Source organism: Dermochelys coriacea, chromosome 8 (genome assembly GCF_009764565.3).
Source record: "Dermochelys coriacea isolate rDerCor1 chromosome 8, rDerCor1.pri.v4, whole genome shotgun sequence".
In the NCBI taxonomy this organism is placed as follows: domain Eukaryota; kingdom Metazoa; phylum Chordata; order Testudines; family Dermochelyidae; genus Dermochelys; species Dermochelys coriacea.
In genome coordinates this window covers 6,618,707-6,633,488 of record NC_050075.1, presented here as the reverse complement: position 1 = coordinate 6,633,488, position 14,782 = coordinate 6,618,707, and the positions used below count along the sequence as shown (strand labels likewise).

General features: G+C 56.2%; 1 protein-coding gene across 1 annotated transcript in view; it reads left to right on the top strand.

The window, feature by feature from the left end:
* Window positions 1–14,001, top strand: part of SYNPO (synaptopodin) — a 59,684-nt gene extending 45,683 nt beyond the window's left edge. Inside the window, exon 4 of the mRNA XM_038414746.2 lies at window positions 7,923–14,001. Coding sequence (XP_038270674.1) covers window positions 7,923–8,939 — 1,017 coding nt within the window. The 3' untranslated portion in view covers window positions 8,940–14,001. The remainder of the gene's footprint in view (window positions 1–7,922) is intronic.
* The last annotated feature ends 781 nt before the right edge of the window (window positions 14,002–14,782 follow it).

Here is a 14,782-nt window from a genome sequence, read left to right as displayed (position 1 = left end):
ATTATGGTCCTGAGGATGTTGAACTGAGCAAGAGGAGCAAAATCTGGGCAGTATCTGATGCAGGGCCAGGCCAGGGGAGGAGGAGTGCGCTGTGTAGCCTAAAGCCTACAGAGAGAGCTAGATGCTTGTTGAGCCAGCCCAGCCCAGTCCATGTAATGAGAGCTGGACAGTTTTGCAGACTGGATTCTGGAGGGAGAGAGAAGCAGTAGATGCATCCTCTGAGTTTAATAAGAGGCCCAGTGTGCAGACCCTAGAAGATCATTACTAGAAGCTTCACTGAAACAGCAGGAACTCTGGTGCCTTTTCTTTTCCCTTGTCTGGCAACGTTATGGAGCATCAATCCTCTGGCTCAGCCTTCTGAATTTCCATCTCCGCTTTGCAAAGCCTTCTGCGTGTCTTCTCAGCAACTTCGCGGGCCATTCAGCTGCAGCCTCTTCTCTCCACTGACTATGTCATGTGCACCTTACCAAAGGGCTTCCCAGAGGGGGGCGGTGGCATTTCCATTTCTGTCTCCTTTCTTCTCCTGCTCCTGACGTTTCTCCTGTTTTCTTCTGTTCTTTGCCTTAGTTTAACAGCATCACTCGAGGTCCCCCCCCCAGAGCACAAGGAGTGCCACTGCAGCACTGAGATGACAGGAGAACCTTGCTAGTCTCCGCCTGTTCTTTAGTTCCCTTCCCAGCTAAGAATTAGCATCAGATCTATTCGGTGTACGAGAAAGGGGGCACTTCGTACTCCCTTGGCACTCTGTAGGGTCAATGGTATTAGCCTCTGCAACGGGGCAGAGGAGTGGGGGCATTGGTCCTGGAGCCCCTCTGCTCTAGTCAGCTGGGGTGTGTAGGGGAGGGCACAGTGCTTTCTTGTTAAAGATGGCACAGCAGCTGTGAGAGGCCAGCCACAGGGACAGCTTAGGGCCACATAGCACGTCACAGCTGATGCTGCAGGATGGGTTTTTCTGTGCTATTAAAGGTTTAGGCCAGATGGTCACCTCGGGTGTCAGGGGAAGTCAGCGGAGTTCCTCTGAATGTACTGGGAGCAGAACCTAGCCCCTGCCGGACAGACACTTGTGCACTAGCAAGTATTCTCACACTCCTCAAATCAACAAAGCAAGTGCATTTGGGGCTGTGTTATTCCTCTGTTCTGGAATAGGTTGTGCGTTCACACACCAAGTCTCGTATTCATCCACAGTGGGTCCCAGGCATCAGTGCAGCTTAACGAGATTCCAGGAACAAGGTTCAAATGGGTGTCACTGGGTTTCCTCAGCTGGCCAAGAGCATGGTTATCTAGGGCTCGAAACCTGACATAGCAATGTATTTGTTTAAGCCAAAATGTTCCAACCAAAGGTGGATTTAGGTGCCTACAGGTGGGCACCTAAATCCATATTGAGGCATCTAAATCAAGGCATCTAAATCTAAATCTGATTTGCAGAGGTGCTTAGCCCTCACAAGCCCCACTGCAGTTAATGGGAGATGTAGGGGCTGAGTAGAAATGGTCAGAAAATGGAAGGGGGATTTGGGTAAATTTTCAGGGAAAGTTGGAAAAAAACAATTTTTCCTCTACATTTTCCATGGAAAGAAAACACTGATGGGGAAGAATTTCACTGAGTCAAAACCCCAGTTTTCCATTGAAAACAAGTTTGGCCAGCTAATTTTTGACCAGCCCTAGCTCTGCAAATCAGGTCTCTTTTATTCCTTATATTTAGTTGACTAAATATCAGATTTAATGTACGGATTCAGGTTTGCAAATGTCTGAAGCACTCTCCACTCACATTGGAATGTAACGTTCTGCAGTTTGCAGGATATTGCTTCATATACTAGAATGCAAGAGAAAAAGCCCTTTCACGGACACCTAGTCACGCAAGGGGTTTATTCACACACACAGGAGAGACTGCTACAGGGGAAAGCAGGCTACCTGCAAAATAACCGTCAGGGATAAGAAAACTGACAGCTATGTAGAATAGTGCCAATTGTTCTGTTAAAAAGCAGTTGGAGGAAAGGTCTCCAGTTAAACCGACAGCTAGCACTTTATAGTGTTCAGAGTAGCAGCCGTGTTAGTCTGTATTTACAAAAAGAAAAGGAGTACTTGTGGCACCTTAGAGACTAACAAATTTATTTGAGCATAAGCTTTCGTGAGCTACAGCTCACTTCATCGGATGCACTTTATAGTGTGTCTCTGGCATGCACCGTAATTTACACCCAGGTTCCGTTAGGCGATTTGCTAGTAAAATAAACATGCAAAATTCCCACAGCTGGGACACTATTTATGCTGTTGCCCCAAATGCTACAGTCTAATCTGCCTTGTCTCTCTGTGATCCCACTAGCCTGGCTGACACCTTGTTTTGCCAGGCCAGGATGGAAGGAGTGAAAAGCTCACGTCAGCATTCCCAAGCAGGGACGCTGGTGAAACAATTCCCGACAGGGAATCAACATCAGGAGCAGACAGGGTAATGAAACATTACCATACAGGGCAAAATGATGATGTGTTATTTACAGTCCATGGGAATTGCCAGTACTGCTTACTGTACCTGCTACCTGCCATTTCACTGGTGAGGGCATAGGTCAGAAGCGATAAGGCAAAGGCTATACAATGGAAACAGATTTACATATAAGGCAAGTGCCTGTGGAGTCGCAGGGTGTTGGTAAGTCAGGTACTTACGGGATGGAACAATAGGATGCTTACCATATGGCAAGAGGGCATTTACAGGGTCCAATAACTGGGTATTTACCAGGTGTTGTGGCATAACGGGACAATTACAGGATTAATCTCATGGCCTAGCTGGGTATTTACCAGGTGTCATGGAAGAGCAGGACAATTACAGGGTTAATCTCGTGATAGCTGATTGTTTACTGGCTGTTGTGGAAGAGCAGGACAATTACAGGGTTAATCTCATAGGCTAGTTGGGTATTTACCAGGTGTCGTGGAAGAGCGGGACAATTACAGGGTTAATCTCATAGGCTAGCTGGGTGTTTACCAGGTGTCGTGGAATAGTGGGACAATTACAGGGTTAATCTCATGGGCTAGCTGGGTGTTTACTGGCTGTCGTGGAAGAGCTGGGTATTTCCAGGGGAAGAGGCTCATCCTGCAGTCTTTACTCAGGTCAAACCCCCATTGGCTGCACAGGGCGTTTGATCCAGGTAGAGAAGGTCAAACGATACTCGTGAAATAATGTAGTCAATGAGTTTCATCAAATCTTTGACTGTGGGGTGAAGAATGTGATTTACTCTTCTCCCCACTCTAGGTCTGAACGATGGCTGCAGGGCCCCTTGGCCAAGCCTTTGGGGAGGGGTTTACTGTCGTGAAGTGACAAGATAGCTACAGTACAGTGCGTGGCAGCTCCCTGGCTAGATTGTGCCAGGGAGACACGAGCTGGGGGAGGCACAGGGGGCCTGTTATGCCACAGGATGCGGGTAACCCCCACTGTCATCACTGGAGCTGCTCTGAGCCAGCTGTAGGAGAGGTTGCTCCAGGCTGATTTCCAGGCTCACTAGCCAGAACAGTGACGCAAGGAAGCCCAGACACGCTTGCCAGCTAGACGAGGCCTTTAGGTGCTGCAGCACCTGGACAAACCTCATTTCCTCCTTAGATCATGGGTTTGGGCAGTGTCAGGTTGGTTGGCTCTTCCCGGGGAAGGGATGGGCCAGTGACTCACAGCACATCCTGGAACAAATGCAGCTGAAGGAGTGTGCCAGAGAAAGGAACCGGGCCGAGAGGAAGCTGTCACCGTTCAGTGCCTTCCCTTCACTTTTGAGCATGTGTTTTGGAAACTTAGCCTGCGATCCCAGCTGCTGAATTAATCCAGGGCAGGACGCTAGTAAAGTTTTTGTAGCTCACTTGGTCTCTCCACTTTTTCCATATTAACAAGGTTACTTTCGATTGTGCTTCTAATTCCTCTGTGTCCATTTTCTTTACTGGCTCTGAATACATGCACAGACCTCTAATCTGTTTTCTGCTCTTTCCTCTTGGATCTCAACACACTGAGTAGCAAAACTAACAGGCCTGTCTTGTAGCTTCAGGGTTATTATTTATGATTTGTTTGGTGGGAGTCTCTAGAACCTCCAGCCCTGAGCCAGGACCCTATCGTGCCTGGTGCTGTACAGATAATGAATCAAAAGATTGTCCTTGCCCCAAGGAGCTTCTCTGTTCCAACTCCCTCCTCCTCCATCACCACCCCCCTGGAGGCAGCAGGTGTAGTGGGGAGGGGCCTCTTGTGCTCTGCCATCCTTGGGTATTGGCTTTGCTGGTGCTCTAAGTATGGAGAAGCACATTAGGTCATTTAAGGGAGTCATTTAGGGCAATCCTGTTGTCATGGGCCCAGAGAGATGTGACAGGTAATCAACAATCCCGTCATGCATTTTGGGCAAAAGTTGGCCTGGTGATGCCCTTGCCCGACCGCATGCCTAGTGACTAATTACATTCGGCTTCCCCCTGCCATTTCGCTCTGTACACATAGAGCCAGATCCTCCGCTGGTGTCAATCAGCAAAGCTCCCCTGAAGTCAACCGAGTTGTGTCAATGTACTCCAGCAGCAGAGTTGTCCCGTTGGGTGTAAAACATTGGGAGCACCTTTGGAATCAGAGGTGCTGTGTAAACGCGGGTTAGCATGTGAAGTCAGTGGGATGGCATAGGGCAGGGTCTCTGTCTCCGAAAAAACCACCCCAGCACTCCTACGCTACACACCACTCTGGTACTTGGTTGATTTGCTGTTGTGATGTTTCCCTGACTTAGTTTGAAATTTGATCTTCCTGAAGAGGAAAGTGAAGTCAGGGCGGAGTGACAGGACCCAAGGTGAATCTGTTCCACCCTGCTTCTGGCTGGAACACTACCTAAAAGTCACCAGTTCCGCCGCTATTCTATAGGCATGCGTGAGCTAGCTTGGAGTGAGCTAGCTTGCTCACAATAGCTGTGAAGCCGCAGCAGCATGGGCTAGCTGTCTGAGTGCCATCCGACCTGGGATCCTGAGTATGTACTCTGGTGGCCAGCCCATGCTGCCACCCATGGTAATGCATCTTCCCGGCTATTTTAGCAAGTGAGCTTGACGAAAGCTGACTTGGGTCTGTCTACATTTGCTGAAATCTCACCTCCTTATGCCCACACACAGACAGGCACATGTGTGCACATGCAGGGGCATGCACAGACGCACATCCACCCCCACAACTATATCGACATTAGTCACTGGTAGGGCTAAAATTGCCCCTTGGAGTGGCCCAAGGACACTGCCCATCGTCAGCTGCAGGGGAGATTGCTCGGCACAATTCCATGTCTCAACTGAACATGCCCACTGCAAATCCAGGCCTGGATGCCCCTGCAGAGGCAGGGCATGCCCTAGCATGCTCCTCTGGAGTTCCCCTTGGCTGGTAAGGCCAGACCAGGGCGGGGTAATTGGGTTTTGGAGGAGGGAGGATTTTTATTGTGTGTCTCAATGAAACTTTTCAGTCTGTCCTCATTCTCTTTCACACCAGCCCAGCGTGGCAGCCCTGGCTGCACCTGCAGGGGATGCCCATGTGCCATGAGCTGCTTCTCCCTGCTGGATAGCTGGAGACTCTAGTCAGAAAGCAGCTGACAAATGCTGTCTGGGTTGTGGCTGAGCTGGGTCCCATCGGGCCTGGTAGGCATTTCAGCCCCATGCCCTGGTGCCCTCTGCAGCTCCTGGGCTGGGAGACAGGACCTCCAGAAAGCTGGAGTATTGCCTTTAAAGGGAATTGAACCACTCCCTGCAGGAGTGTCCAACCCGGAGCCGTTTCATGGTCGGAGGCAGAGCTTGGGCTGGAGGCTGCGTATCCTTGGCACAGCTGAGGTTACGTGTTGCCAAGGCTCAGGAACAAGTGGTAGCAGCAGAAGGTGACCGGAAGGGCCTCAGGTGATTGGCGGGAACAGCAGTGAGATAGATCCAAGGGTTCCTCTTTAGCTCCCGCATGGCCCAGCCCAACCTTAAACCATCCCTAGGTGTTTGAGCCCAGTGCCCTGGGGCTGAGTCTCTGCTGTGATGATGCAGCATGCCTACAGATGGTGTGCTGCAAGCGCTGGGGGTGCTGAACCTCCCGTGTGCAGCGCGCGGGCTAGGAACAGAATCGGAGCACGTCCCGTGCCAAGGACACAGGGATTAGGAGGCGTGAGCGTGAGCTGGGCTGAGAGCGAGTCAGGGCACGTGGATCCAGCACTGCAGAAGGAACGGGAAGGGAGGCTCAGAGGGGACCTAAACCAAGGACCATTGACATCAATGGAAGGGCTCCACTGGGCTTTTGATGAGCCCGAGGCCCTCAGAGCTGAGCTCTGTCCTGGTGCCCACGAGCTCACTGGGAGCAGGAGCAGGGTCAACCCATGGGAAAGCCCTGGCCCTGGCTTCTTGTCTCCTCCTGCTTTACTGGACCAAGGAAGCATTGTCCCCGCTGCACCCGGTGCTCCAGGCCCCAGCCACTGTCACTTTCCTTGGGCACCTATGCCCTGCTCGGACCTGTCCTGCTAGGCTCCTGTCTCTGGCTTTCCCTCCCTTTGGCCAGCCTGCGTGACAGGGCTCTCACCCGCTTGTCAACGAGGCTCTGTGCTTCTGAGCAGCACGGGGGGAGGAGCGAGCAGAACAAGAACAACCTAATGATGGGCCGTCCTGTTCGCCCCCCCCCCCGTCCTCTGCATCCCCCCTCCGTTAGCTTGGCTGGATGCCATCTCTCCAACCATTGGAGCAGAGTGGCATTTGCTCTGTTCCCTGCTGCTCAGAGGGGGCTACCCCCGATGGCCAGCCCTCCCCATGCACTGAGGACGCTGAGAGCATGATTGGGCGTCATGCCTCTGGGGACAGCCTGGCATGTGCCAAGCCAGCGCTCCTCCTGAGAACCGGGCCAGGAGGGAGAGCTACGCAGGGCCCCAGGAGACAGCAGGAATACAGCACTGCAGTGGTTAATGGGCACCAGGCTATAAAGGGGCAAGGGAGGCGTTACGTACTGAACATGACCCAAGGGAGGCCCCGGTGCTGCTGCCCTCGCTCACGCTGGGAGCACCCACTTGGGGGCGTAGTCCCAAGGCGATTAGAGCAAGCGCTACCCAGCGTGAGTAAGGGGCACAGCGTCAGAGCCCAAGTGCCTGCCGGGCAGATGAGAGCATCAGAAGAAAGCCGATGAAGTGAGCTGTAGCTCACGAAAGCTTATGCTCTAATAAATTTGTTAGTCTCTAAGGTGCCACAAGTCCTCCTTTTCTTTTTTAGAAGAAAGCAGGATGTTCTTGGCTAAAAATGCCTGGACGTGTGGTTTGCTTCTCCCGATCTCCGGGATGGAATAAATGGACCCACGGTGCTAACATAACCCAGTCACCGCCCAGCTGCCGCCTGCCCCCGGCACAGCGCTCCTCGGGCGCTGAGCACGTGGCGTTGTAGCCGGGGCTGGGGAAGAACCACGGCAGAGCTGGTCTCGCAAGGATTTGTGCTGTCTCTGCTGGCAGGGGTCAGGTGGGTGAGGCTGGTATTGTAGGCACACAGCCTGCCTGGCTGGGAGGTGCTGATTGGCCAGCTGTGTGGCTTCACTCTGGGAAGTCCCACCTTTTGAAGGTGGGGCTTCCTGGCATGCCATTACATTTAGCAACCTGCCCCTGCCATTGGCTGAGAGGGATGGGCGGGGTGGGGCGGGGTTAAGGGGGAAGGAGACAGAGGAAGGGTTTGCCCTTCTGTGCTATCTGAGGATCTCAAAGCCCTTGCCAGCTATTAACAGCTCGCTCCCAGAGCTGCCAGCGCGGTGGGTGTAATTATCCACTCTACCAGCGGCAAAGCTGAGGCCCCGGGAGGTCACAAGCCTTGGCTGTGGTCACGCAGCGAGTCAGTGGCGGGGCCAGGAGCCCTGACTCCCAGTCCAATGCTCCGGTCTCCAGGGTCCCTCACTGGCTCTTTGCCCCGGCCTCCCTTGTCAGCCTGACACTCAGCCGTGCTCTGTGTTCCCCCTGCAGGAAAGAAGCGTGTCCCTGCCTGCCTCCCTGACCCGGACCCCACGACTGGTGCCCCAGCCGAGCCCCTTCGAGGGCTGGGCGAGCCCGACGCCGGAGCCTGAGGAAAGGCCTGCGGAGGCCCTGCGAGCAGCCAGTGTGAGGAGCCCCCCTCCTCCCATGTCACCATCGTGGAGCGAGAGGTCCCTCTCCCCACTGCGGCAGGAGGCAGAGCCCAAGGCCAGCCGACAGATGCAGGCCCGGCTCGCCAGGAACATCATCAATGCTGCCAGGAGGAAGAGCTCCTCCCCCAAAGCCCTGGGGACTGACGGCGTCAGGCCATTCACGCCGCCCGCCGGCGCTAGGGCACCACCTGCCAGCGCATCCCCATTCAGCAGCCCAAGAGCCCTGGACAACCACTCCCCGAGTCCACAGTCTCCGAGAGCCACCAGGGTGGATGGGCACAGACATACCAGCATCGGGACCCCACAATTCAACACCTCATCCTGCATCAGCCCAAGGACCCTGGGCAGCCACTCACCGACCTATGTCAGCCCACTGCAGTCGCCGCGCGCAGCCAGGACGGATTGGCACAGGTCCTTCACATTACCTGCAAACACCAGGGCACCAGCGCTCAACGCAGCAGCTGGCAGCAGCCCTGGCACCACAGGCAGCCATTTTCCAAGGAATCCAGTGCCATCTCCAAAAGCCACCTGGACAGATGGCCACAGGATTCTCGTGCCACCCACCGGCGCTGGGGTGCTACCAGCCAACTCATCTTCTTGTACCAGTCCCAGGAGCCTGGGTTCCTACTTGCCGACTTTCATTCACCCAGTGCAGTCGCCCCCTGCGGGAGCGAGGTCCCCCGTGAAGCTTTACACCTCCAGGTCCCCCACGGACTCGGATGTGTCCATCAACTCAGAAGACTCTGGGGTCAAGTCTCCTGGGATCCGCAGCTTTAATATCTGCCCCCGGGGCTGGAACGGGAGTGTGCGGCTGAAACAGGGCCGCCTGCCCTCGGAAGCGTCCTGCACCTCCTAGGCCAGGAGGAGACAAGTGAAGTGAGCAAGAATGCATTTGGAGCCCGTTGAATTGATGCATGGACTCGTCAGCACCCGGTCCTGCAGGCCAAGCCACGCAGCGGGGGGGAGGATGCTGGGGGCTGTGGGGACAGATGATAACAAGTCCCTCTCTCTCCCCACCACCACGGCACCTCTCCCCAAACCTGCTGCGGGATTAGAACGGGCCAGGAGCTTAGTCAACAGGCGGCGCACCAGAGAGCAGGGACCTTGCAGATGGCAGTCTGGCCTGCGACAGCCAGCCATGGGAGGGTGCCCGCTAACTTTGCTGGATCCAGACTCCCCCCGCTCCTGCCCCAAGCCAACACCACTGCTGAGCCCATAACTCCATCCCTGCATGTGTTCTGCTTTCCCAGACTGTGCTCTCCCGCCTGGACTGGAGCCAGCAATGACATCTAGGGAGCCTAGCGCTGCTTTTGTTCTTCCCGGGATAAGGGGGACATAGACGGCTGACAGGCAGCCCCGAGACTGTCCTTCCGGCCGCGTAATCCCCAGCAAAAGACAGCAAGTGGCCAGAGGGGACTTGGGAGGCCGCCAGCCGTGTGCTTTCGAGCTTGCTGCCTCTGAATCCCATTGTTTCCTTTGTGTGCTCTGCAGAGCCATGGATCAGGCCTGCTTCCAGCTGCCTGAGGGGAAGGGCAGAGCTGCCAGGGCCCAAGAGAGATTGGAGCTGCCTCGGGGGAGTGAACAGCAAAATCCTGGCTCCCATCCTGCGGCCACAGGGCCCCGCCGGCAGGGCGGCTCCCTGCGCTCGAGGGAGGCGTGGTGAGTCTAGGAGCTCATGTCCCAGAGGGGAGCCGGAGTTCCCCTGGCAGGGGGGCAGGTCGTGCCCTAGGTCGATCCACAGCGCCCAGGCAGGGCGTGAAGGAGTCGGCATTCCCTGCCCCGCTGCGGGACTGTGACCAAAGCCTACACCCCACACCAACATCCCGCGACTGTGCTCCATCCGCCCCTGCCAAGCTGGCTGTAGCTAAAGCCGGCTCCTGGAGAACGGACGCCGGGGAGGCCTGTCCAAGGCTCCCCCTTGGAGCCACCAGAGATTTAGAGCCATGCAGCGTGTGCAGCTGCCCTCTCCGGCTGTTGTGGCCTCCTGGACCCTGCCTGGGGGCTTGAGCCCTGAACAACCCCGAGACCCAAGCAGCGGAAGCAGGGGGTGAGGTTGGAGGTGGGCTCCCTCTTAGCAAGTGGCCCGCGGCAGAATGGATGGAGCCGATGGGTCCCGGGCCCTGTCTCGGCCCTGGCAGGACTCCCCCTGCCCTGCACCGCTCCGGCTGGCTGTGAGGAGGCGCTGAAAGGAGCCCACTGGAGCGGTGCTGAGGGACTTGGGAAGGAGTCCCCTGGGAAGGTACAAGGCCCTGTCCAGGCCAGCTCTAGGTGAATGCACAGACAGGCACGCGTGCCGTCCTGTCACTGGGCCAGGCCTGGCACTGCCACCCACCTGGCCATGGGGCTCTGGAGTCATCGGCAGCACGTCTGGCCCAGAGGCTGTTTGCGGGGAGTCACCGGGTGAATCATCAGCCTTGTTAGCTGATAGACAGTCTCCGAGAGAGGCCGCTGCAAACTAGAGGGGAGACCGGGGGCATCTGAATTTGGCCTAGGCTATAGACTGCTCTGCTGACCCTGCCTGTACAACGGTATTTCACTGCTGCAGGTTCCCAGAGCAGCCAGAGCTTCTCCACTGAGCCCCGGCAGCGTCATGGTCCCCAGCCATGCACAGAGTGTTGGGGAAAGAAAACCAACGTCCTAGCCCATTTGCTTTTTCCCTGGCCAGCCCAGCCCCTCCTGGGCTGATCCATCCCCCCACTCTCTCTCTCTCTCTCTCTTTTGTATGCTTGGCAGCGTGGCATGCAGCCTATGATCTGGCAGGGGGCACAGAGCAGTGTCAGGTGTTACCCTCTCTGCCCCTGATAAGCTGGCCATCCTGTGTTTTTATTGCCCTAACCTTTCAAGGCAGGAGTGTGCCTGGCTTTAATGCCAGGTGAGCCCAGGGAGGGCGGCCCGTCCTCGTCTGCACTCAGTGGGACACAGCGCTCTCGCGTTCTCCCCATTCCCAGCCCCTGGGCTTTCTAGCCCCCGGTGCTGATCACAGGCCCTGCGGGGTGGGGTTGTGGGGAGCCGTTGGGGCTGCATGGTTGCCTGGCTTATGCTCCTGGCGCACTGATGTTGCTGAACTCCTGCACGCCAAGGGATGAGGCGCCGCCAGGTGCAGCGCCACCACACCAGGGCCAACTCAAGGACTGTTGGGGCACCTGGAGATGGGGTGCAGGCAGGAGTGGGCTGGGATGCAGGCATATCCCAGACGCATGGATTTGCTTCCTTTCACCCCAGCCAGAGCAAAAACTCCGCAACTCTCACCGCGCTGCCGGGGCGGGAGGGGGGCCCCTGTTCCGCAGGAAGCAAGTGGAGGAAAGGTTTGCCTCTGCGAACCCAGGCATCCGAGCCGCGCCCAGCTCGCCCAGGGAGTTACCGTATCCGTGCACAGATCTCCGCCCTCCCGCCCTGCCCCGCAGCTGCTTGGCCTCCCAGAGCCCCCTGGGTGCATTTCTGCTGCTCTGGTTTCACGAAAAGAATGGCGTGGAAGCGGGGGGGGGGTCACATGCTCAGGGCCAGCTTCTGCTGGGAGCATGGAAACTAATGAAGCCAAGAGAGAGCGACAGCCGGGGAGCGCCTGGCACCCGCCAGGGAACAGCCCCGGGCTCGGCCGTGTTTTCCCAGGAGGAGGCGACAGTCCACAAAGTGGAGCCCTCTAGGGGTTATTGGGGCAACTGCAGGAGCCCTTTGAACCCCTCGGAATTTTTAATGTGAAATTTTTTTCACGGAAAAATGTCTCCCCCGCCCTCCCCCAGGGCCATCTCTGGGGCACTGGTTTGTTTCTTTGGAAACGGCCCGTTTAATGTTTCAGAAAAGACCCTGAAAATGAGACTTTTTTTACCTTTTTCATCCCTAAACAAGCCAAAACAAGGTTTCACAAAAGTTTATGTTCATGGCAAGTTTATGTCCTGTCCATTTCGCCCCAGCACCCCTCCACCCTATAGCGCCCCCATCGGGCTGCAGAAATGTGGGTGCACACGCCGAAGGGGCAGCTCGCAGGAAGTGGGACGAGCTCTGCTCTAGCCCAGACGCCCTGCTCCGAGGCGTGCAAGGAAGAGGGGCAGGTTCCTGAGAGGGGCCAGTGGGCTGGGAGGGAGAGAGCACCGTCTCCAATACACACAGCTTTGGTCATTAGCTAAAGTGCCCAGGACATTACCAGCCAGCTCATCCCTGTGGGGCTGGGTGTCTCCAGGGATTGGTAACGACATGAAGAGTTTTTTTGCTTCCAGGTTACTGCTGTGAGGGGACACCCAGGCCAGGAGAGCTCAAAAGTCTTTCTCCCTGGGGAGCTGTTTACTGGCTCATGTAAAAAGAATGTGGGGTCCCAGTGCAATGTCTCATGGACAGCGGTTCATGCCACAGGGTTGCTACTGGTGCCATTTGGTGGCTGTCCCCTGAAGGTCCTAGTTAGAGACATAATGTGTGGGGGAAGCTAATGTCGCTGCTGACCCATGCTGAGACCTGGGGCTACAGAGAGCATTTCAGTCTGCAGAGGTGAGAGGCAAGAATCTGACACCAGCACCAAAGCAAGGAGCACAAAACCCAAACCCCCAGCCTGGCTATAGATCACATGCACTATTACCAGGTTTGCTAGGATGGGTTAGAAAGAGCCTCTGAGTGGGACCCTGTGATGTCTGCACAGCCTGTAGCTGATGGATCCGTAGCGCCAATGAAGTGCACGGGTCCCGCTCTGATCACACAGAGACAATCACATGGCCAAGGCAAGCACAGCTCCCTGTGGCTGGGAGTGAGGGGGCCTGGGCTGGGTCATTGCTGCAGGGAGGATGTGTGCGGCGAGAGGGAGGACAGGTAGGTGTTCAGAGCATGTGTGGGCAAGTGCTGAGAAGGGGTGATGCTCCGTAGGGCTGAGCGGCGCACTGGGGCATGGAGTGGTGTGGCTTGGAAAGCTGTTCAGAAAGACCCCTGGGACAATGAGGAGAGGGCTAGCGGGAGAAGTGGCACCGCAGAGGTTATTGTAAGTGAAGGGAGGTGTGAAATGGGGGTTGTTTTAAACCTGGTCGCTTGGGACAGCACAAGCCAAATAGGCCATGGGGCGTGTCATGGCAAGAGCTGGTTAAATGCTAGTTGCTGTAGGTTAGATAAATACTAACTGATTATTGATGAGTGCTGGGCAGTGCAGAATGACGTTGCCGGGCCCCCCAGTACACGTGCAGCCTGGCATTAGTGCAGGGACACAACTAGCTCACTAACCAGAGATGAAATGTCCTCCAGGGTTGGAGCACCATAGGCTCTTGCATGTTCTCTGCTGGGGAGCAGATCCCAGCCCTGCAGCTAAGGGCTTATCCAAAGACATCTAGTGACTTCAATGGGCTTTAGAGCGGGCCCCTAGTAACTAGTTTTTTCCATCTCTGACTGCCGTGCTCCTCCCTGGGATACTCAGCCAGACCCACTCCGCACATTGGGCTTCCCTTTCACACTGGCCAGCCCTACTGCCCAGTGGGCGAGGGCCCTTTAAACTGGGTTATTCAGAGGGGGCTGGGCAGGGAGCAGTCCCACTGGGAGGGAGGGGGCAGGGTAGGGGGCTGGAATGGCTCCATTCAGAGCGTGCCACTTCTCCAGCAGGGGAAGGGGCCCATGGATTGAGGATCCCTTGGGAGGAACCAGTGGACTGTCCCAAAGCCTCATCACCACGGTGCAGTGCGACCCCACTGAGCAGGTGTCTGAGTGCCGCAGGGGCTGGCCTGCCTGGATCCATTACTCACTACTCAGCAAAGAGACCCGCTCAAGCAGGGCACACCAGCCCCATGTGCCCAGCGGCTCTGGGCTGCTGGGCCGTCGTGTGCCCAGGTGCATTTGTTCCGCACAGAGACCGCATCAGGAACTCCTGGCCATTGCTTCACCAGCTGCTCGTTGACACGCATTTTGCCACATCACTGTATACCACGCTCGAAAATAAAGCCGGCATTATCCCACCCAGTCTGGCCTGCATGTGTCCTTTTGAACCCAGACTACCCTGCCAGGTGTGACACCCCCCTCCGCCCCCGCCCCCTCAGTGCCCTAGGCATGCAGGGCGTCCAAGCTGGCCCAATTGCAGCATCTACCTACTTGGGGTAAAATTAAAGGTAGCTAAGAACTTCCTTAGGCTTCGTGCATTTCGCTTATGGCAGGGGCAGTTTGGGGTTCGCTAGCGCTCCCAAATGGCTCACACCAGGGGGGTTTGTAGGCTTCCGGCCTTTCCTACACTAGACCTGAAGTGATAAGGAATGGCCACCAGATGGCAGCAAAGCTGAATGAGCATTTCCCATTGTGTGTGTCCCCCCCCCCCCCCCGGCTTCCCCCTCCCAATTCAGCTGGGTTTAGTCTGCCGCTCCCTGCTTGAATGATCAGTGTCAGAGCCCCACATAGGCGGGATGGGCAGCTACAGGAATCTCATCTACACTAGGGAAATAACACCCCCCCCACCCCACCCCGTCGCTAGCTGCTGGGGTGAGTGCCACCAGGGAGCCCTAGAGTACATAGGCCACCAGGTCAATTGAGCCAGTGGTGGATTTGAACCCATATCGACAGCTGGAGAAAAGCTTTGCCCAATGTCCCTAGCGGTGGAAGGCTGTAGTCGAGCTGGCTGGAATGCACAGATCCTCCGGTCGGGCTGGGTAGGTACCATCAGGGCTCAGCGGTGATGCGGCTCAGAGCTGGCTGGCGTGAGACTCTCAACCCGTAATGGCAGCATGTATGTTTGCCGTGGGGGGGGGT